Genomic DNA, 24,317 nt, shown 5'->3' with positions numbered 1-24,317 from the left:
TTATATGTTGTGTAATTCACTTTTTACTGCTATTATATATTGCATTGTATTGCTACCACAAAGACAAGAAATTTCACAACATATGCTGATGATCAAACACGAGGAAATCTGCAGATGCTGGAAATTCAAACAACACACACAAAATGCTTATGATATTCAACTTGATTCTGATTCTGAACATGACAATGTACAGTTTCTACTGCACAACATGGTACTGCCCTTGCCTTTTAAACAGTTAATCTGATACAAGTTGTAGGAAGTGTCACATGTTCAATAAACCACAAGACTGACTGCAATATGTAGACATTAGAGAGACTGAAGATGCTGGAAAACAAGCAATACACATAAAATGTTGGAGAAAGTCAGTAGGTCAGGCAGCATCATTGGAGGGAAATGGACAGGCATCATCTTGGGCTATGATCACGAGTCCTGGTGATAGGTCTTGGCCCAAAACCTCAAAGGGCCATTTCTGTCTGTAGATGCTATGTGACCTGCTGAGTTGTTCCACCATTTTGTTTGTATGGCAACATGTACATTTCCAGGTAACAAATCCACATTGATGAGTAGTTTGCCCCACACCATATCCTTGACTAACTGAAGATCTCTCCTGGTTTAAACTATTAATTCAAAGCACCCAATAAAGGCAGGTTTCAATCTAGCCAGCGGGTGCTGGCAACCTTCCCGCGATCCTTCTTAAAGAGTATTTGATCTCTACAAAACATTAACTCCAGAATATGGCATTTTGGCACCTCCTAACACCTTCTCTCAGTAATCTAATGCACTGTGCTTCAGAAGTGAGAAGAAAATACATTCGTAAATGCATTTACGAGCTATTTTAAACCAGCATAAAATGACGGAAACACTCACCAGCTCAGACAGCATTTGTGGAAAAAGAAAGAGGGTAAACATTTCAGGACAAAGACCTTTTGTTGACAGGAAATGTTACTCGATTTTAATTTGCACAGACGTGCCCTGGCTGTTGAATTTTTCTATTATTTTCTGCTTTTATTTCAGATTTACAACAGTAGTTTTTTTTTTCTTTGGCTTTACTTAAAGTGGCTCTTTCAAAAGACCATATGTCCTTCTTAAGTTGATCCACTTGTCCATCTAGCACTGTGTGCTCCTGGCAAGTACTTGGGCAATTGTTAGCCACACCTCCCACCCAGAGCACCACATGAGAACCGGTATTTCAGTGTGATATTTAACTATAGATGGCATCATCACCATGACTGATTATATTTACCAATTCAACCACACATTCCTCCTGCAAAAGCTCATCAGTATAATACCAGACATAAAAAAATTAAAATCATAACAGGTTGTAGAGTCCAAGTTTATGTTCCTTTGAGGATAAGAGATGAAGGAGAATTAATTAAACTCTGTAGTTTGATTAAGCGAGTTTCATCAGATTGACAAAAACCATTTCCCCTAGTGGGGAGTCCAGGATAAGAAGTCATCATCTTACAATTAAAGCCAGGAATTAAAAGCTGGCGGAGAGCTGGGACAAGCATGCCCGTTTTCATTGGTGAGTCAGAGTGGAGAGAGTTAGAAGCTTCAAATTCCTGGGTGTTAACAGCCCAGGTAACCTGTCCCGAGTCCAGCACATAGCTGCAAACACAAAGAAAATGAGCCAGCGCCTCGAGTTTATTAGAAGCTCAAGGGAGTTTGGCATGTCACAAATTTCTACTGATATACTGTTGTGAGAAACTTGACTAGAGGCATCATAGGCTGGTATGTAATTCCAATGCATAGGAACGCACGAGGCTATAAAGGGTGGTGGGCTCAGCCCTCTCCACAATGACAGCACCCACACAAGGCTCTACTGCAAGGTGGCAGCTCCTTTCATCTGGACCCCCACCCTCTGGGTCACGTGCTCAGGCAGGGGGTATAGAAGCCTCAAGTCCCACAACCTCCACGTTCAGGAACAGCTATTCTCCTCCGACCAGCAGGTTCTTGCAGTGGCCTATACAAAGGTAATCCTACCTCAAATTTAGGAGCAGGGGCATTGTGTTGCAGAAATACAAGTCATTGTTGAAACTTGATCACCCCGTCTCAGGGAAGTTATTGTCAAACTGGGGAGAGTGCAGAGATTGTCAAGGATGCTACCTGGACTAGGGGTCCTGAGTTTTGGGGAGAGGCTGGCCACACTAGATTGTAGAATGAGATCAAGATCACTTAATGTCATTTCCTGTACACAAATGTAAAGGAGAATAAAAGAATTGTCACTGCAGATACGTGAAGCATAAATAATACTACAAAAGATAAAGAACACAATAATAACAAAAACACACAACAAAGGGGGAGGGAGGGGGGGAGTGTACAGAGAGGGGGAGGGAGAGGGGGAGTGTACAGAGAGGGGGAGGGAGAGGGGGAGTGTACAGAGAGGGGGAGGGAGAGATTGTATGTCTACAAAATTAGAGTTGGCTATACATAAAATGACTGACAGGGAATAATAAAATAGTGGTGGACTGGTGGGTGGAGGTGTTGATCAGCCTTACTGCTTGGGGAAAATAACTGTTTTTGCATCTGGTGGTCCTGGCATTGATGTTACATAGCCTCCTCCCTGATGTGTATGAGCAGGGTGGGTGGGTGGGCTCCTTCCTGAATTAACGGGCCCTTTCCTGACACCTTTCAGGAACCTGCAGCACTTTGTGAGTGTTACCGTTCAGTAGGTATGCCCTTGATGGCAGGTAGGCCAGTACCAGCGATGCCTGGGGCATTGTTGTAGAGTTCTCCTGTCCACCACAGTGCAGTTTCCGTTCCAAGCAGTAATCCCGCTCGTTTGGATGCTCCCTACTGTGCATCTGTAGAACGACCTGTCTGTCGGTGGATCAGCCTCCTCAGACAGTCGAGGCATTTGATGAGCTTTTTTGACTGTGCAGGATGTTTTCTGGGACCGCGAGAGGCTGTGCGTGATGTGCACTCAAGAAGTTTAAAACTTCTTGCCGTTTCTACTGCTGTGCTGCCGATGTAAGTTTGCCTTAAGTCTATAACCATCTCCTTTGTCTTACTGACATTAAGGGAGGGGCTATTTGCCTGGCTTCAGACCTCAAGCTCTTGGTGAACTTATAATAGTTTATAAAATCATAGACTTCCGCCGGTTTGGAGAGCTCAAAACTAGAAGGCACGGATACAAAATAAGAGGGGGAGATTTAAAAGAGACTTGAGAAGTTACTTCTTTACAGTGAGTACCAGAGGAATTGACAGAGGTGAGTACAATTGCAACATTTAAGAGACATTTGGATAGGTAGACGGAAGGCAAGAGCTTGGAGGATTATGGACCGAACACGGACAACTGGGACTAGCAGGGAGGATTTCCAGCAGCAGGGCCGAAGGGCCTGATTCCGTATTGTATTACTCTATAACTCAGCAAATGACTTGTCTTCCATTATGTAAAACACACAGCGATGCACAAAAAAAGTCTGTTCTTCTCTTTACTGACTTAAATAATTTATGCTTTGTCAAACCTATGCGCCTCTGATACTGCTGCGGGAAAGATTTCCATTATATTTTTCCCTCGCGGCACTTGCGTACCTGACGTTAAACTCGACTTGAATTGAGGAATCAAAAGGTAGTAGAAATCTAAGTCAATCTGCACCCCCCCAAAAAAAAACTGCTGAGGAATCGGACCACGTGTTGTGGGCGGGGGACGCAATAAAAATAATCAAACGAGCTGACAGAAAGTTTCAGTGGCGTGAGAAATGGGAGCGAGTCAAGTGAATGGGTCAGGAGAGCCCAGCTCCGGGAAGGGGTAGTAGGGCAGAGGGGCAGAACGGCCTGCCGCTCTGGAGCTCTCGCCGGCTGTAATGCGGCGGGGTGCGATCCAGGTCGGCGGCCGAGAGCAGGCCGGGCGCGTCGGCAGCCGGCGGCGGGTCCACGCTCATCCCTCTCCCCACCCCGACCCCACAGCACTCACAGTCTTCCCTGTCCGACTTCATTGCCCCGAGCAGGCCCGTTGTGTGCGCGGGTGGACGGGGGAGAACCCTCTCCCAGCTCCTCTCCGTATCACCGTGCGCTGCTCCTGCTCCTCCTCCTCCTCCTCCCAGCCCAGGAAGAAGCCGGCGGAGCTTCACCTGCGCTGGCAGGAATTTGACCCCCAGAACGTTGGCTCCCTGCTCGAACATGATGTCATGGGGAGGCAGCGAGAGACTGGGAGAGCTCACGCCAGAGTGGGTGCTCGGGCGGGGGGGATTTCCCTTTTGCAGCTTGTAATCCGATCCCACAACCTGTTCCTATTGTCTCTCAGGTGCCTGTTAACCTTTCATCCATTGTTTTAAAAGAGCACCTCCTCTCCCAAACACTAACTGCGGGGATCGGCTCACCGGCAGCCTCAGCTCTGTGAACCCGGGAGAAGCTCTCTTTATTTCTTTTCTGTCTGGTTTACATTTGGATTTATGAGATGACTGCAGGATCGCGGGCTCAGGATTTTTTTTTTGTCGACAAGGCTGCCAAACGCCTGCTGACACCTGCATCCTGGAATCGGTATAAATGACTCGTGTAAAGAACTCACATTGTTATTGGACTCCGCCAACCTCGTGGTTTGTAAGATTGCTTTACAGCCCCTGAAATGCTTTTCAAAAAAGTGCAGTAACTGTTGTAAAACAAGACATGTAACAGTCAATATGTGCGTAGCAAACTTAAATAAGCAGCTAAAAAAATGACCAGACAATATCTATCACTCCCCCCCCCCCATGTTGATAATAGAATGATTATTGGCCAAATTTTCCTTACATTTTGGGGGGAAAAAACTCAGAATCACACCAAAAAGACAACAGCTTTTCAGTTCTCACTGTGATTGTGTGTTTTTCTTTCGATTAGGAGCATTAAGTGGTAACAGCTTCCTTTTAATTACAGTGGCTCACCGCAGCAATACAGTACATTTACACCCTTTCAAACAAATTCCAATTGGATATCAAACTGAGTTTGGGTGGGTTGGATTGGTCATTATGACGTATCGATACAGCTTTCATATTCGAAGCTAATTCACAGTTTGGTCAGTTTACTGTTACTACAAATGGGTTGTGAGGAATATCACATCGGCAGCAAAGCAGTCCTTGCCAACAGCTCAATACGTGGGGTCATAAACCAATAACAACAAGAAATTTATCTTTTTATTCTCAGAGTTTCTGGCAAAAAAAATAACAGAAAATTGTATCACAAACGCAAGGAAGTCTGGAGATGCTGGAGACTGTTTACTCCTTTCCATAGATGTTCCTCCAGCATTTTGTGTGTGTTGCAGGAGAAAATTGTGCTTGATGAGGTGAAAATAGGGTCTGTCAGTTACAATCATACACAATCACAGTCCACCTAATTTGATTTGCAAATAATGTATTACATTCCTTCACTGGGAATCCCTCGGGGTCAAGGACCTGCATCTGCCATGGTCCATGAGGGGGTACCCAATGAGGACAAAATGTGACCCTTTAAATTCTACAACATGTGGCATGTGGTTAAGGCGTTGGACTAGTGATCTGAAGGTCGTGAGTTCGAGCCCCATCCGAGGCAGCGTGTTATGTCCTTGAGCGAGGCACTTAACCACACATTGCTCCAGTCCACCCAGCTGAAAATGGGTACCGGCAAAATGCTGGGGGTTAACCTCGCGATAGACTGGCGTCCTATCCGGGGGGAGTCTCGTGCTCTCAGTCGCTTCACGCCATGGAAACCGGCATAAGCACCGACCGGCCTGATGAGCCTATAAGGCTTGAGACAGACTTTTTAAATTCTACAACAGATGAGACAGAAGTGATTGAAGGGACAACTGGGTGTTGATCTCCTGTCATTGAAGCTGGGCTTCTGTGTACCCCTGACATGTGATCTTGTGATGTGCCTCAGGGATCTGTTCTGGGACCCCTTTTCTTCGTGATTTTTCTAAATGACCTGGATGAGGAAGCGGAGCGATGGGTTAGTAAATTTGCTGATGATGGGGGTGTTGTGGATAGTGTGGAGCACTGTCAGAGGTTACAGCGGGACCGATAGGTTGCAAAACTGGGCTGAGAAGTGGCAGATGGAGTTCAGCCCAGATAAGTGTGAGGTGGTTCATTTTGGTAGGTCAAATATGATGGCAGAATATAGTATTAATGGTAATACTATGTGCAGTTTTGGTCACCTAACTACAGGAAGGATATTAATAAGGTTGAAAGAGTACAGAGAAAGTTTACAAGGATGTTGCCGGGACTTGAGAAACTGAGTTACAGAGAAAGGTTCAATAGGTTAGGACTTTATTCCCTGGAGCATAGAAGTATGAGGGGAGACTTGATAGAGGTATATCAAATTATGATGGGTATAGATAGAGTAAATGCAAGCAGGCTTTTTCCACTGAGGCTAGGGGAGAAAAAACCCAGACGACATGGGTTAAGGGTGAAGGGGGAAAAGTTTAAAGGGAACATGGGGGGGGGGCTTCTTCACACAGAGAGTTGTGGGAGTGTGGAATGAGCTGCCAGATGAAGTGGTAAATGCAGGCTCACTTTTAACATTTAAGAAAAACTTGGACAGGTACGTGGATGAGTGGGGTTTGGAGGGATATGGTGTAGGTGCAGGTCAGTGAAACTAGGCAGAAAAATGGTTCAGCACAGATAAGAAGGGCTGAAGGGCCTGTTTCTGTGCTGTAATGTTCTATGGTTCTATGGTAAGACTCTTGGCAGTGTGGAGAATCAGAGGGATCTTGGAGTCCGAGTCCACAGGGCATTCAAAACTGCTGCGCAGATTGATTGTGGTTAAGAAGGCATACAGTCCATTGGCTGTCATCAACTGTGGGATTGAGTTCAAGAGCCAAAAGGAAATGTTACAACTGAATAGGACCCTGGTCAGGCCCCACTAGGAGTACTGTGCTCAATTCTGGTCACCTCACTACAGGAAGGATGTGGAAACCATAGAAAGGATGCAGAGGACATTTACAACGATGTTGCCTAGTTTGGGGAGCATGCCTTTTGAGAATAGGTTGAGTGAACTCGGCCTTTTCTCCTTGGAGCGACAGAGGATGAGAGGTGACCTGATAGAGGTGTATAAGATGATGAGAGGCATTGATCGTGTGGATAGTCAGAGGCTTTTTCCCAGGGCTGAAATGGCTAACATGAGAGGACACAGTTTTAAGGTGCTTGGAAGTAGGTACAGAGGGGACGTTAGGGGTAAGTTTTTTATGCAGAGAGTGGTGACTGCGTGGAATAGGCTGCTGGTGACTGTGGTGGAGGTGGATACGATAGGGTCTTTTAAGAGGCTCCTGATAGGTACATGGAGCTTAGAAAAAAAGAGGGCTATGGGTAACGCTAGGCAATTTCTAAAGTACCGTAGATTCCGGATTATAAGCCGCTACTTTTTTCCCACATTTTGAACAGCTTTGAACTCTGCGGCCTTTAATCCAGAGCGGCTAATACATGGTTTTTTTTCATGCCGCCTCGTAAACATTTTGCCTCGTAACAGTAGACCAATAAAATTGATGAGTAGTTCACAGAGGTCCAATGAAATTGTACGATAAATCAAGCGCACTTTCACAATTAAATTATTGTAAATCAGTCATTTGTACTCACCCTCATCAACATGGAAAATACTCGAAGAAAAGCAAGACCCGAGCGCATCAGACCCGAGCGCATCAGACCCGATTAGACCCGATCGCGTTACGCAAGCGCGTCAGACCCGAGCGCATCAGACCCGATTAGACCCGATCGCGTTACGCAAGCGCGTCAGACCCGAGCGCATCAGACCCGATCGCGTTACGCGAGTGCGTCAGACCCGAGCGCATCAGACCCGATTAGACCCGATCGCGTTACGCAAGCGCGTCAGACCCGATTAGACCCGATCGCGTTACGCGAGCACGTCAGACCCAAGCGAAAACGCTGCTTTTAAGTTAAAGGTGATCAATAACTTTTCCTGGTAGGCTGCAGTATATATATTTTTACCAGTCGCTAGGAGATATTGGAATGTTGTTCGTGCTGTTCAGTAAAAAAGTATATGCAACGTAATTTGTGTTACCGATACGTATGTATATTTAAAAGTAGCGGTGCGGCCTTTACAATTAAAAAATTGATTTTATTTCTAAAATTAGAGCCAGCGGCTTTTAATCAGGTGCGCTCTGTAGTCCGGAATCTACGGTACGTACATATTCGGCACAGCATTGTGAGCTGAAGGGCCTGTATTGACCTGTAGGTTTTCTATGTTTCTCAGCGCCATTCTCAAGTTCTCCACCTTGAGTAGCCATGGGTCAAGTATTCCCAGTGATCCGAGGGAATGATGCATCTTTTCAAGAAAATTTCGAGAACAAGCTTGAACTTTTTTTTCCTGCTTTCTACCTGGTAATCTCATCAGTTAAAGAGCTCAGAATTATGTCTCTCCAGACTCAGCCCAAAACATCGACTGTTTACTCTTTTCCGTAGCTGCTACCTGGCCTCGTTTTGGGAGTATGGTGTCACTGATCAACTGTTTTGTAAATGCACCTGGTGTTGCTTTGTAGATCTTCGACAGTCATTTGGTTCCGAAAAAAGCGAGACAACTTAGAATGCATAGGTGGAGGCACAGTTATGGGTTAATGTTGTCCCGAATGCTGGGAAGGTGTCTACATGTTTGATTTCATATGGCAGGCAGAGCCATAATTTAAAGTGTAATTAACAACTCTACAACAACATAGCACTCTTTCGCCATACCAGTGATGTGTCAGCTAAATTCTGTACCATTGTAAGGCTTCAAACCACAACTTCCTGACTAAAAGGACTAACCAAAAATGATGTCTGATTGCTCTTGCTATGGCAATAGTCTGATTCATATTCCAGAAGGAGGCTGCTTTCTCAAATTCACACCTGTATTGTGAGGTGTGTCCTAAGACTGTTGTGGGACAGACTAAACTTTGCTGTGCATCTGACCCTGACCTGAGATTGTTTTTAATACCATTCAGTTTAAACTGACTTTGCTCTGGATTTAACCCAGACTATACCTGACCTTGGTATACAAATTGCTGACATCGTGTTTCTAAAATGGAAAATAGTTCCAAAAATTTGCTTAAAGATATGAAGAGTTTCATTCCCCAAAACTCAATAAAATGCGGAGAGTGAAAACAACAAAATAAAACCAGGTGTGAGCCACTTTGCCCATCGAGCATGTTCCGAAGTTCAAAGTAGATTGAAGTACATTCGTGTTACCATATACTACCTTGAGATTCATTTTTTGCAGGCATTAAAAGCGAAAAATACAATGAAATTTTACAAAAAATACTAACAAACAACCGATGTGCAAAGAAAGACAAACTGTGCAAAAAAAATACTGAGAACGTGACTTGTAAAATCCTTGAAAGTGAGTCTGTAAGTCATAGAATCTTTGTATCCATTCATTCCATTAAAAGAGTATTGATCTCTGTTTTGATTGATTTCAATGTCACAGCCATCCAGCAGATTCCAAAAGATTCATCAGCCTCTGTGTGAAGAAATGTCTTCTCATCCTTCCCTACCTCTTATTCTGCGACTGACCCCAGTTCCAGAATTCTAATCCAGGAGAAATATACCCCCTGTGTAGAACTACGAGGATTTTGTAAGTCCCAATGAGGCATCTTCTCAAAGTGTACCAGCCTGGTTCACTCAATCTCTCCTTGGTTGGCAAATCCTCCATCTCTAAAACTAGTCCAGTAAATATTTGCTGCATTCTTCCTATAATACCTATAGTTATTTTTTAAGGAAAGGTGACTAAAGCTGCACAATAGTCCAGGTGCAGCTTCAACAACACCCTACATAATTCCTATAAGCCTTCTTTACTCCTGTACTCAAATCCTTTCAAATAAAATTCAAAGTACTATCTGCTCTCCTAACTGCTTACTGCAGCTGATTGTGATCTTTCAGTTACTTGTGACATGGACATCAAGGTCAATAAATCACAATCTATTACCATATGATAAAATAATCCACTTATCTTCTCTTTTGTACCAAAATGGATGATCTCAGATTTTTCCAAATTATATTCTATCTACCAAGTTCCCATCCACTCTCTTAGTCTGTTAACAAATCCCTCAAATCATTAAATCCCCCTAACAACACACAATCCTAATTTTGTATCAACAAATTTAGAAATGTGACATTTGGTCCCATCAACATTACCATTGGTAGAGCTGTGGTCATAGCAACACTTATTGCCTTACTTGGTTACATCCTGCCAGATTGAGAAAGGCTAGTTTATTCTCACTATTTGATTTCTGTCTATTGATAAATTCTCTGTCTGTACCAATACATTACCTCCAATTCCTTCTGATTTAACCTTATTGAACAATGTTTTGTATGGGACCTTATTGGAAAGCCTTCTGTAAATCCAAATGTACTACATCCAGTAGCTCCTCATAATTTATTCAATTAACAATATCATTGGAACTCGAGTAGATTAATGATTTTCCTTTCAAAAATCCAAAATGACCCAGCTCATTCTATTATCCTCTTCCTGTCCTTTTTCATATCTTTCACAACTCCAGGATATCTGGTCATTGGTACTTTCAGACTCACTAACTTCTGCAATACTTCTCTTTTACTAATGTTACTTTCTTTTTTTTATTTTTTATTGTTATAGTTTTTATTGTTATACCCTTGGTCCTCTGGTGTTTTTGAAAACTTTATTTGTAGCTTCTTTCATGAAAAGACACAAATACTAGTTTGATTGTGCTGACATTTCCTTAATCCCCATTACAAATTCTCCCACATTTGTCCCTTTTTGCCATTTACACGTTCCTCTAGTTTTTTCCTTCAGACATACCAGCTTAAGCACTTACAGTCCATTTTATTTTTCTCACCAAATTATTCCCACATTTTGACTTCATTTTATTGATTTCTTATTCCTCTTTTGCTTCAGTTCTAAAATGTCTCCAATTGTTAGACCTACTGCTGTAATTTCATAAGCCTATTCCGATAACATTATCTTTAATTTCTCCTGCACTCATGAAAGCACCACTTTATCTGTTGTGCTTTCGAGCCATCAAGATTCTATGTTCAAAACATGATTATTCCTTTACATGCTAACCTTTTAATGTAGCTTCCCAATTCACCCCTCTTTCCTTTGGAGTATTCTTTGTTTAGATTTAAGAATCTGATTTCCAGTTGAATTGTATGCTGCACAAACTCAAGGTTTCAATCTATATTGTAGTTGCCCTTTGTACAGCGCTCTACTACAGGGTTATTAATTAACCCATTTTCATTGTGCAACTCAAGACATAAAATAGCTTTAAAAGGTAGATGGCTCCTTAACATGTTGATATATAAACCATTTTATAAATACTTTGCTTGCTGAAGGTTGTCATAGCCCGGGGTGGTAGAGGGACAAGCTCCCACTACCTATTAAATGCTCCCAATGGCGTGCGTCTCAAATGGCCTCTGACAACCAAGTCCAGTTTCTGGTCGTCACTTGTGGTTCAACTGCTAAGCCCAGCGGAACCATTTCTACTGACAGGAGAAGGGGCAAAGATGGGTCACTGATGCCTTAAAAGCAGTCGCTTTGGCCAGATGGGGCTCATCAGATCTAGTAAAAGGATCTCAAACCACCACTGCACACCCACTCACGGGGAAGGGTTCGGGAGTAAACCCCAAGGAAAAATCCATAGCTGGAGTACCTAAGGTAGCCCTATGTTGAATTCAATGCTGACTGTCAACTCCTGTGATGCCACTGGTGACAAACTGTATCGGCCTCTGCTGTTCCTTTGTAGGGCAACAGCTGGCTCTCCACATCATACTGCCCTAGTTTGCGTATTGGCTTGTGTATTACGTAGTCAACTAGAACGCAGTATCCATGGTCGACCCCAGCCTACAGAGGGTCTTTTATAAACGTTTTTAATGTATATATAACTATATATATAAACTATTGTGTCTGTGTGCACTTCCATATTGCCACTAATTTGCTCTGTCCTATTTTTATGTAGTCTGAAATCCCATCTGTGTAATGTTTTACCTGTGCTATATACCCCTTCAATGCCTTGATTTTTGCCTTTCCTGATATTGTAACCACAGTTCGATTGCCTTTAAACAACTCCCACTCAGGTTTTCTACCCTTTACTCTTTCTTAGCATCACCTAGACTGTAACACATGGGGGGGGGGGGGGGGGGATTAGGCCATTTGGCCCATCAAATCTGCTCCACCATTTCATCATGGCTGATACAGAATTTCTCTCAACCCCATTCACCCTGTAACTAGTCCAGAACCTATCAATATCCATTTTAAATATATGCAATGATTTGGCCTCCATGCTGTCTGCAGCAATAAATTCTAGACTAAATAAATAAATTCCTCTTCCTCTGTGTTCTAAAGGGACGTCCTTGTATTCAAAGGCTGTGCTCTCTGATCTTAGACTACCCCACTACAGGAATCATCCTCTCTAGGTCCACACTATCTAGGCTTTTTCAATATTCAATAGGTTTCAATGAGATCTCTCTTCATTCTTATAAACTTCAGTGAGTACAGGACCAGACCCATCAAGCGCTCATTAGACACTGAACCTTTCATTCTCGGAATCATTCTCGTGAACCTCCTCTGGGTCCTCTTCAATGCCAGCACACCACTTCTCAGGTCAGGGGTCCAAAATCGCTCACAACACTCCAAGTGCAGTCTGACCAATGCCTTATTAAAGGTCAACATTACATGCTTTTGCTTTTGAGACGCATGCCATGAAGAGCATCCTCTCAAAATGAATGCTAACATTGCATTACCACTGACTCAACCTGCAAGTTAACATCCTGTGTGAGGATTCCCAAGTTCCTTTGCACCTCAGAGTCTGGCTTCCCATTTAGAAAATAATCAGCGCCTTTGTTCCTTCTCCAAAAGTGTATGACTATAAGCTGCCTTGCACTGTACTCCAAATGCCATTCCTTGGGAGCAGTCCTAATATGTCCGAGATTCCCTGCTTCCTCGATACTACCTGCCCCTCCACATACCTGTATCATCCGCAGACTTTGTCACAAGGCTCTCAATTCCGTCATCCTGACCTTTGATACATAAGCAGTCCCAACACCGACTCCTGCGGCACACCACTATTCACTGCAGCCAACCAGAAAAGGCCCCCTTCATTCCCACTCTTTGCCTCCTGCCAATCAGCCAATCTTCAACCTGTGTGGGTAAATTTCCTGTAATACTACGAGCTCCATCTTGTTAAGCAGACATATGTGTGACACCTTATCAAAGGTATTCTGAAAATCCAAGTAAACCACACCCAGTGACTCTCTTTTCTCTACCTTGCCTGTTATTTCCTCAACGTATTCTAACAGATTTGCCAGGTAAAATGTGCCTCCAGGCACTCTGAAACGTCACCCTTTATAATGAACTCTAACATCTTGTCAACAACTATTCAGGCCAACTGGCCTATAATTTCCTATCTTTTGCCAGATCAGTTGAGCCAAGATCAATTCTCACCACTGCACTGATTTCACACCATACTATTAGAGATGTACAACCATCCTTATGTTTTTGCCTGCCCTTCCTACACGTTGAATACTTTAGAATATCAGCTCCAAGTTCTTCTCATCCTGCTGACACACTTTTCAAATGGAAACTGATCAAACCCAATCACTTCCACCTGTGCCATTTTAATTCATCCACCTTGTTACGAAAGCTGTCAGCACAGCCTGCCACTGACACTGACCCCAAATAGACACTCGATACGTCCATCGACAGATTTAAAAAGACCTGGATAATGTACTGAGCCTGGCTGGCATGGCTCGGCACAGTCTGGCCTGAAGCTGAATGCTTTGGCAGAACACACGCCCATCTGCACCTGAACCATTCATGAATATTTACGTCCCGTCTCTAGTTTGTATTGGGTAACAAGCTCTAATCCTTTCACACAGCGAGTTCACCTTTTAAATAATGACCTGAAGTTCCAGCTTACTGTTTCAAAACAAAACCACCAGCTATTTGTTCGCATTATTTCAAGCAGTCCTGTAATATAGTAGCAAATGCCCTTTCTAGCACTAAACAATGGGTAGAGTGAAGCTTCTGCATGGAGCTCCATTACCAAGTGTTCAATTGTCCAATTTTAAAAGGAAACCAGGAGACAAACTCTCTGGACCAAGACGTTCCAGTGATCTGGTAACATGGAAACAGTTTGTGAGATTAGGACAATTTTCACAATCTGTGGATATCCCGACATATAGATTGTTAATTGGGCCCAAAGGTAGTCGTAGCCGAAGGGTGGTGGTGGGGATGAGCTCCCACTGCTAAACAAATGCTCTTCATGGCGTGCATCTCAAACAGCCTGTAACAATCAAGTCCAACTCCCGGCCTTCACGTGTGGCATAGTTCTTATGCCCGGCGGAGCTGTTCTCACTGACAGGAGAAGGGGCAAGGGCAGGCCACTGGCACCTTAAAACCAGTTGCTCTGGGCAGATAGGGCTCGTTAACCACGGATGGTAGCTCATCTAGGAGAGGGAAAACTCTGATTTCAAACCTCCGCTGCCTTGCGGCCATACCCGCTCATGGGAAAGGCATTGGGAGTAAACCCCGAGGAAAAATCTGGAGTCGGAGTCCTGAAGGCGGCTGACTGCTGTACCCAGCACCGGCACGGCAACTCCTGCGATGCTGCTGGCACCAAACTGTATCGACCTCCGTCGTTCCTTTGGACCTGTCATCAGCGTGGAGAGGGGGGTCCCACTGCATGGGCAACAGACGGATCTCTATATCAACTCTGTCCCGGCTTGCGTCCTGGAGAGGCCACTCTCCAGTGACTACCAGAGGCGCAGTACCCATGGTCGACCACGACTGACGGAGGAAGTCAAGGAAGTACCTCCATAGCGTTTTTGTTTGGAAGTCATTGGCAGTAATCCACGTATCACACATATCTACCTCGTCCACATATAACATAATCAGTGTATGAGAAACTGCTTCATCCAGAAATCCGGAGAAGTACGTAATCCAAGAGTCAGAATCAGAATCAGGTTTACTATCACCGGCATACGTTGAGAAATTTGGTTTCTTTGCAGCAGCGGTATATTGCAATACAACCTGTTTTCTAAATGGACATTGAACTTGCTATCTGATTTCTAAAATCCATGAACACCACCTCCCTTTTTCCCCCCTGTTTTTGTACTATTTTTAATTTAACTATTCAATATGCATACATATACTTACTATAATTGTCTTATTCACTTATTCTATTTATTTATTGATATTTTCTATATTACCTATCATATATTGCATTGTACTGCTGCCACTAAGTTAACAAATTACACAAAATATGTCGGTGATGTTAAACCTGATTCTGTTAATAGAGAAAAGAAACTATGAATTACAGTATATATATATATAAAAAAAAGTTAAATTAATTAAGTAGTCCATTCAGAAAATTGATGGCAGAGAGGAAGGAAACTTTATGCACTTTATTGACAGCCTCTATTACATAAGGCATGATTTCTGATGTACTGTGTCTAATCTTCTCCATGAGCCTCAAAACATGGTGGATACGGGCAGAGGATTCATTGCTGGGAGCTTGCTGCTGCGGAGGCTTGCAAGGATAGCTTCGTCCTGGAAGAGATCCTTTCACTGTCAGCAGAAGCGGGGAATGTTGATTATACTGCAGCAGTAAATATATTGAGCACACAACGTTTTGGATGGTTTCGTTCCAGCTGATCTGGGCTGTGTGTGGTGTGCGTTCATGTCTATGGTTATGTTCCAATCCATCATGGTCCACTTCTCAATATCATCATCCTTCTTCTGTTAAAATGACCCAATGAGAACCTATATCTTTCTCATTCTGTCTTCTGGGCTTTCCTTCGTTTTACTCCTCTCTTGCATTGGTGCTTGTGTCAGAAGCCCTGAAACTTCCTGTCCAAAACTCTCGATTCCATTTAAGATGTTCCTTTACATGACCTTACTGAACCCTAATCTCTCATTTACTACACATACTTTTTTGTCTTTAAGGTTACTGTCAAGAACCTTGGGGCATTTAACAAGTCAAATGGTCAATGTTGCTTGCAATATAGATTAGAATGAAAGAGAAGAAAGGAGAATTGGTACACTGATGTCACAGGCAAGGCTGTAACTTCATTCACAATATCAAGCCAACTGAGTACAAGCCCTGAGATTCTAAACACAAAAATACAACTGCAGATGCTGTGGATCAAAGAATACGCACACAACGCTGGAAGAACTCAGCAGGCCAGGCAGCATCCGTGAGAAAAGAGTAGCCAACGTTTCAACGTTCCTGATGAAGGGTCTCGGCCCGAAACGTTGGCTACTCTTTTCTCACGGATGCTGCCTGGCCTGCTGAGTTCTTCCAGCGTTGTGTACGTACCCTGAGATTCTAACCTGTTCATTCACAGTAGCTACCCAAAAGAATCAATGAAAAACTACACAAAAATGGACAAACAACCAATGTGCAAAAGAAGACAAAGTGTGCAAATACAAAAAAAATCAGAATCAGGTTTATTATCAACGGCTGGTGACATGAAATTTGTTAACTTAGCAACAGCAGTTCAACGCAATACATAATCTAGCAGAGAGAGAGAAAATAATAAATAAACTAAAACATAATAAATAAACAAATAAATCAATTACGTATATTGAATAGATTTTTAAAATGTGCAAAAACAGAAATACTGTCTGTTAAAAAAAGTGAGGTAGTGTCCGAAGCTTCAAAGTCCATTTAGGAATCGGATGGCAGAGGGGAAGAAGCTATTCCTGAATCGCTGAGTGTGTGCCTTCAGGCTTCTGTACCTCCTATCTGATGGTAACAGTGAGAACAGGGCATGCCCTGGATGCTTGGAAGTCCTTAATAATGGACGCTGCCTTTCTGAGACACTGCTTCCTAAAGGTGTCCTGGATACTTTGTAGGCTAGTACCCAAGATAGAGCTGACTACATTTACAACCTTCTGCAGCTTCTTTTGGTCCTATGCAGTAGCCCCTCCATACCAGACAGTGATGCAGCCTGTCAGAATGCACTCCATGGTGTAACTATATAAGTTTTTCAGGTGTATTTGTTGACATGCCAAATCGCTTCAAACTCCTGTTAAAGTATAGCCGCTGTCTTGCCCTCTTTATAACTACAGGTACATCAATATGCTGGGACCAGGTTAGATCCTCAGAGATTGACACCCAGGAACTTAAAGCTGCTCACTCTCTCTACTTCTGATCCCTCTATGAGGATTGGTATGTGCCCCTTCATCTTAACCTTCCTGAAGTCCACAATCAGCTCTTTCGTCTTACTGACATTGAGTGCCAGGTTGTTGCTGCGTCACCACTCCACTAGTTGGCATATCTCACTCCTGTACGCCCTCTCGTCACCACCTGAGATTCTACCAACAATGGTTGTTTCGTCAGCAAATTTATAGATGGTGTTTGAGCTATGCCTAGCCACACAGTCATGTGTATACAGAGAGTAATAAAAAGAATAAATAAATAGGTAACATGTAAAATTGAGGAGATGAATTGCAGAGTCCTTGAAAGTCAGTCCATAGGTTGTGGAATCATTTCAGTGTGAAGGTGAGTGAAGTTACCCACGATGTTTCATGAGCCGGAGGTTTGAAGGGTAGTAACCGTTCCTGAACCAGGTGGTGTGAGACCTAAGGCCCCTGCACCTCCTTCCTGATGGCGACAGTGAGCATGGCCTAGATGGTGAGGTCTTTGATGAAGAAAAGCCATATATTTAGGTTTACAATGGCAAATTGGAAGTTATCAGCTACTAAGAACCCTCCGCTCACCTCAAAAACTGCCCCTAGTGCAATGGAACAAGAGAAGTAAAGGATTAAGATTATGTAAAGCTAAGAATGATACAAGTTTTGCAAGATCCAGATATTTTATGAAGGCATGTAATTGGATGATTAGAGATAGCAGGCTCCTCCTCAGGGCAGTGACTAACACTGCCAGCCTGAGGACAATATTAAGAGCGTCTCCTTGGTGACGCAACGTGGAACCGGTTTATTTGAATGGAGCAATTAATACATTCTCTGGCTGAGAAGGAGACAAAAGGACAGAGGAACCTCAAAACACTGAAAGCTATGGGCAAGGAAGAAAGGAACAGGAGGAGGAAAGGTTGACATATAACATCTTATCATCTCTGAAATACTTCTCATGCCATAGCTGATTTTGTACTGAAGTAGTGGGTAAATGGAGCAATGAAGTAATGGGTGGAAAACAGATGATAATAAGTCAATGGGAATTATGGACAGGGGTGTAAACAGGCTGCTCTCTCACTCACACGTATTATTCTATCAAGTTCTCAGTTAAATATTAGAAAATCTGGCAACCATTTTGGCCACACGATATCCTACAAACTGCAGAGAAATGAATATCCAATTGTTTTCAGTTGAATGAGAAAGGCTGGCCTACAGAGCAGAAGAACTCACTCTTTTTCACTTTAATCAGGGCTTTACCTGACCTGAGAACAAAAGGCCTCTGTGTGGCGGGGTACTGGGAGGGGGGAGCATGATGAGATTCAGGCCCAGTCTCCAAAAGAACAATCTGACACTTGATGAGTGGCATAAGCAGTTTCACAAGAGACCAGTCACTCATTTAACACCGTTAAACAAAATTATATTATCATGTCACTGCTCAGTTTGTATAATGGATTCCAGCCTCAGGTGACACCACATTTGTCTTCCTCACAGAAATTTGTGGTGTGCTGGCAGACAGACAGGGCGAGGAGCCAGGTTCACCTCCTGGATGTGAGGGTGTTCTGCTCCAATGCCACGACGAGAAGTCCCATATTCATAGCCGGGAGAAACTGGAACCGCTGCATTCCAATAAGCCTCTGGAATGTTCTCTTTTTCATCTGGATCATTAGATTATGCATAGAATGATTGGCTCTGTGAATATGCACACCACAAATTCTAGCGAGGAGTTACACGGGGCAAGAGGGCCGAGCCTTGACTCCCCATCCGTGCCTTCAGCCAGGGGAGCTTTGAGCCATATGGAAATCTGGCCTCCTGTTCTTGAACCCTTTCTCTTGTCGGAGTATGTGTGGACTCTTGGTGAACTGGGGTGGGGTGGGGGGGGGCAGAAATGCCACCTGACAAAATACCAGAGACCTATTAAGTGGTCACGCCTCTGAGTTAGAGGTTTCAAAGGTACATTTAACGTCAGAGAAATGTATGCAGTATACACCCTGAAATGCTTTTCCTTCGCAACCATCCGCGAAGACAGAGGGGCGCCCCCAAAGAATAAATGACAGTTAAATGTTAAAACCCCAATGTCTCCCCCAGCTCCCCTCCTTCCCGCACGTAAACAGCAGCAAAGTAACGATCCCCCCTCCCTCCATCAGCAAAACAAAAAGCATCGGCACCCACCACCGAGCACTCGAGTGTGCAGCAAAGCAACAGCAAAGACACAGACTTGCAGTTACCCCAAAGACTACTCGTTCACCCGGTATTCGACATACCACAGGCTCTCTCTTTCTCTCCCTAATAAGGGAGAAAGGGATGTCTCTGTTTTACACCGAGAGGGGAGACATAACAAACAACTTGCTGCTTTACCATGTTAAAAACCCATTGTGTCGCTTTTTCTGAGCTCTGTGCCCAAAGATCTCGGTTCTCCGGGCACACAGCCAGAGATCTTCTGACTCCCAAGCCACACCGATTTCCTGCTGGGATACTGACCTTCGATCTGCCCGTCTCCAGAACCACGAGATCCTGGGCCTCCGAAGGCAAGCTAAGCTCTTAGGCCACATCCTTGGCATGCAGAAATACACAGAATATACCGCACAAGAGCAGACCATTCAGCCCAAGTAGTCTACACTAGTATTCATCATCCACTCCAGCCAACACCCATCTTTCCTTATTTAAATCTACTCGATATCCTTAATAACTTTCTGATTCATTTGCTTGTTTGTAAGTGTGCTTGCTCTATTTACTTCAGGCTCTCTCCGTGATAGTGGGTTCCACATTTGTCACTCATTTGGTTGAGAAGTTTATTCTCATTCCCCTTGGATTTCTTGGTGACCATATCACACTGACTGGTTAAGCTCTTCCACACATACTGACACATTCTCTTTGCATCCACTCATTCACAGCCTTTCATCTAAAGATCTCCACTCAACAGAAAAGAAACTCCCTCTATTTCAAAATGCATTTATTATTGAAGGATGCATAAATTTACAAGCTTGAGATTTGTTTGCTCACAGGCAGCCACAACGCAAGAGACCCGAAAGAACCCGGTTTTAAAAAAGACCAACACCCAAGGCACAAGAGGAGGAGGGGGGGAAAAAAAACACAAGCCATGTAAACAATTGAAGAGAGCAAGAACATTCTGAACCAAATTGAGTCCTCAGATGTGAATGGCGGAGCAGGCCCCAAGCCTCAATATCAGTTCGTCATATTAGCGGGCTGTTCATCCTTTCCTGACAACTTAATGTTGCATTTCTAGTATCACTCTTGTAAATCTCCTCTGTCTCTTCCGGCGCATGCTTGTTGTTTTGTTAATATGGCAATTGGAACAGTAGAATCAGATTTATTATCACTAACATACAGTATGTTGTGAAGTCATTAACGGCAAGTCAAGAAACCATGAGAGGGGTGCACTGCCTAGGAATGAGGACACTGCCTTCAGATCAGGGGATAAGACAACTCTACTATCAGCAAAAGCTGCACTCTCACGTGCCATTGTGAAGGTAAGCGAGAATTCTCACAGAAAATTAACAGACACCTTTGTGTGGCTCCAGAGACACATGTTACATGTGGCAAGGTTAACAAACCGTAACAGATGACAAGTCCTCCATGCATGTCAACGACAGCGGTGGCTCCCTTCCTACCTTCTGTGCACGATTTGACACACAATGAATGACATGGCATCGAGGAAAGCCCCCTCCTCCCCGAGGAACAGGCACTCTGTCTGGCTACAGCCAAGGTGAGGAGGATCCTAGCCGGGGTAAACCCCTGCAGAGCCGCAGAGCCGGACAACACCAGGGATTGTGCAGCCCAGCTAACTGAGTCTTAACGGGCATTTTTAACATCTCTTTGCAACAGTGCACTGTCCCTGCAGGCTTCGAGACAACCACTATCATTTCAATGTCCAAGAGAACAACAGTAACTGGCCTAGATGATTACCGCCCAGTGACACCGACTTCAACAATCATGAAATGCTTTGAGCAGCTTGTAATAGATTGTATGAAATCCCACCTTCCAGCTACAATTGGAACCTCTCCAGTTTGTCTCCCGCTGAAACCAAAGCACTGATAATGCCATAGCCCTGGCCCTGACTCCGTCATGTCCCAGCTAGAAAATGATGCCTCTTACACCAGGGTGTTGTTCATCGACATCGGCTCGGCATTTAACACGATCACCACTCAGAGGCTGGTGGATAAACTGTCCTCGCTGGGATTCAACAGCTGTCCCTGTAACTGGATCTAGGACTTCTTGATGGAAAGACCCCAATCAGTCGAAGTTGGCAGCAACGTCTCAAACTCCATCACACTGAGCACTGGTGACCCCCCCACCCCCCCGGGGTTGTGTGCTCAGCCCGCTGCTGGCTCGCGACTGCACTGCCAGATCCAGCTCAAACCACTTCATCAAGGTCACTGATGATACAACAGTGGTTGGCCCAATCAGCAACAGTGATGAGTTGGGATGAGGAGAGAGGTCTAAAGAGTCTTGTCAAATAGGGTGCACAAAACGGACAATCTAACCTGGACCCACAACACCTCTTCGTTAGTCAAGAAGGCACAGCAATGTCTACACTTTCTGAGGAGAGTGAGGCCTACAAGGGACAGTAAACACTGGCAAAAGAATCACTGGGGTCTCCCTCCTCCCCTATCCCTCCCTTATTTGTGACATTTACTGGGAGAATTATAAATGAACGGCCTGAAGCATTGTTGAAGATCCCTACTACCCATCCCACAATCTCTTTGACCTGCTGCAGTCAGGAAGGAGGTACAGGAACATCAGGACTAGGACTGCCAGACTGGGTAACAGCCTCTTCCCTCAGGCTGTGAGACTAATGAATGCCCTGCCACCACAGAGGTCTCATCACTAGGACAGCGAGCTCTTTACTGTTTATTGTTTATCTGTGCTGCACATTTCACATGCATTTTGAATTATGTTTTATTAACTTATTTGTGGTAATATTTTTTAATGTGCTAAATGGTGCATGTATTGTGGGTACACCATGATCCAGAGGAAGTTTGTTTCATTTGGTTGTATGTATCTACAGCCAGATGGCAATAAACTTGAACTTGAGTGCTTTATCTTGTTAACTCACGTTCTTGTTATTTATTGCTATTTATTTATATTTACATTGCACAGTCTGTTGTCTCCTGCATTCTAATTGATCCTTCATTGATCCTGTTGTAGTTACTATTTTATAGATCTACTGCGTATGACCGCTCTACTCGCTTTACACCTGTGACTGTGGCAAAGTACGGCTTCAACACCATACACAAGTTTGCTGACGACACCACTGTTGTGAGCCATATCAAAGGTGGTGATGAATCAGCAAACAGGAGGGAGATTGAAAATTTGGCTGAGTGGTGTAATAACAACTACCTCTCACTCAATGTCAATAAGACCAAGGTACTGATAGTAGACTTCAGGAGAGGGAAACCAGAGGTCCATGAGCCAGTAATCATCGGAGGATCAGAGGTGGAGAGGGTCAGTAACTTTAAATTCCTGGATGTCATAGGGCCTGTCCTGGACCCATCAGATAAATATAATTGTGAAGAAAGCACAACAGCGCCTCTACTACTTCAGCAGTCTGCAGAGATTCACCATGTCATCAAAAACCTTGGCAAACTTCTATAGATGTGTGGTGGAAAGTGTGCTGACTGGCTGTATTACGGCCTGGTATGGGAACACCAATGCCTTTGAGTGGAAAATCCTATAAAAGGTAGTGGATTCGGCCCAGTACATCACCGGTAAAACCCTCCCAACCACTGACACATCTACATGAAACGTTGCCGTAGGAAAGCAGCATCCCTCATCAAAGATCCTCACCACCCAGGCCATGCTCTTTTCTCGAGGCTGCCATCAGGTAGAAGGTACAAGAGCCTCATGACTCACACCACCAGGTTCAAGAACAGTTAGCACTCCTCAACCATCAGGCTCTTGAACAAAAGGGGATAACTACACTCACTTAAGGCCTCTTTTATCTCGTTATTTCATGCTCATTATTTATTGCTATTTATTTATATTTGCATTTGCAGAGTTTGTGGCCATCGACTCTGTTCTATAGATTTGCAGGGTATGCCCACGGGAAAGAGAATCTAAGGGTTGTATGTGGTGACCTGTATGTATAATATATTTACTTTGACTTCAAGGGAAATGAATCTCAGGGATGAATACAGTGAAATATATGTACTTTGATAATAAAACTTACTTTCAACTTTTGAACTTTAAATTTGAAATTTGCTGTTTTATGACAGCAGTGTAGTGAAAAACATATAACATTACTAGAAGCTACACTAGAAGTGTCCTTGTGTCCATGGTCCATTCAGAAATTTATCAGTGCAGGAGAAGACACTGTTCTTAAAACGTTGAGTGTGTGTCTTCAGACTCCTGCACTTCCTCCTTAATGGTGCAATAAGAGTACAATACCTTTTGTGTGATCTAACCACGATTTAATGATAACATGGCTTCCTTCCCTCTTGATTTTATTGCTGTAGTTTAGAGATGAACTATAATGCTTGCTTTGTTGTTTCTTTGTTCAAATTCCCTCTCTAAGTGAAGGGTGTGTAATGTTGATTAATGATGGTCAACAGGGCAATCTACACCAGATTTGTGGCATCACTTTTTGCTGTGACGGGAGAGCTGAACCAGCACCTTCAGCCATGGTAATAGTTGCTACCTGTTGGGACATTGTTGCTGATTTCAATTTGCATTTTCCACTACCACTGACATGAAAATACACTCGGGGTCACTTTAAAATAGCAAAATAGCATGACACTGATGTCATCTCCATAATTCTCTTCCGCAGAAGCAGAAAACGTTCTCTCGGCATCCACTCAATCAAAACCTTTCATCTAAAGGGATCCATTAGTCACCTGTCAGCCTGCTTTACCCAACAGAAAAGAGATTCAGTCTGTTTATTCCTTCCTGACAATTTACCGTTCCGACAGGATTGTACTGCCATTGAAGGGCTGCATTCTCCCGCTGAAGGATTAAACTGGTACCCGTTCGACTTATTCTGGTACGAGGCCCGAATACCCGACCTGATGGAATTCAGCAATGCGATTCAGGTTTTGCACAGGTCAGGCATTGAATAAACTTACCAGAACTAACTCAGGTTCGGATCTGGTTCAGACTGGATTTGGATCCGGTTTAAATCGCTGCCTGAATGAATATCTATCCTGCTGGGTGTTAAAAGATCCAATGTCATTATCTAATGTGAGATTTCCTCATGCCCTTTGGATAACATTCTTTCCAAAACCAGAATTGCCAAATAATTTATTAACTGGTTA

The 24,317-nt window shown here is 43.7% G+C and overlaps 1 protein-coding gene across 4 annotated transcripts in view; it reads right to left on the bottom strand.

Moving 5' to 3' along the window:
* Window positions 1–24,317, bottom strand: part of LOC140718273 (kazrin-like) — a 713,538-nt gene that overhangs the window by 228,475 nt on the left and 460,746 nt on the right. The window contains exon 1 of one of the 4 annotated variants that reach the window (XM_073031794.1): window positions 3,917–4,235. The exons of the other annotated variants lie outside the window; for them this stretch is intronic. Coding sequence (XP_072887895.1) covers window positions 3,917–4,124 — 208 coding nt within the window. The 5' untranslated portion in view covers window positions 4,125–4,235. Of the gene's footprint in view, window positions 1–3,916; window positions 4,236–24,317 lie in introns of those variants that run through there. 4 annotated transcript variants of the gene reach the window in all.

This window comes from Hemitrygon akajei, chromosome 29 (assembly GCF_048418815.1).
Source record: "Hemitrygon akajei chromosome 29, sHemAka1.3, whole genome shotgun sequence".
Taxonomy (NCBI): Eukaryota; Metazoa; Chordata; class Chondrichthyes; order Myliobatiformes; family Dasyatidae; genus Hemitrygon; species Hemitrygon akajei.
Note: the sequence above shows the minus strand (reverse complement) of the source record. Positions and strands in the feature narration are given on the sequence as shown.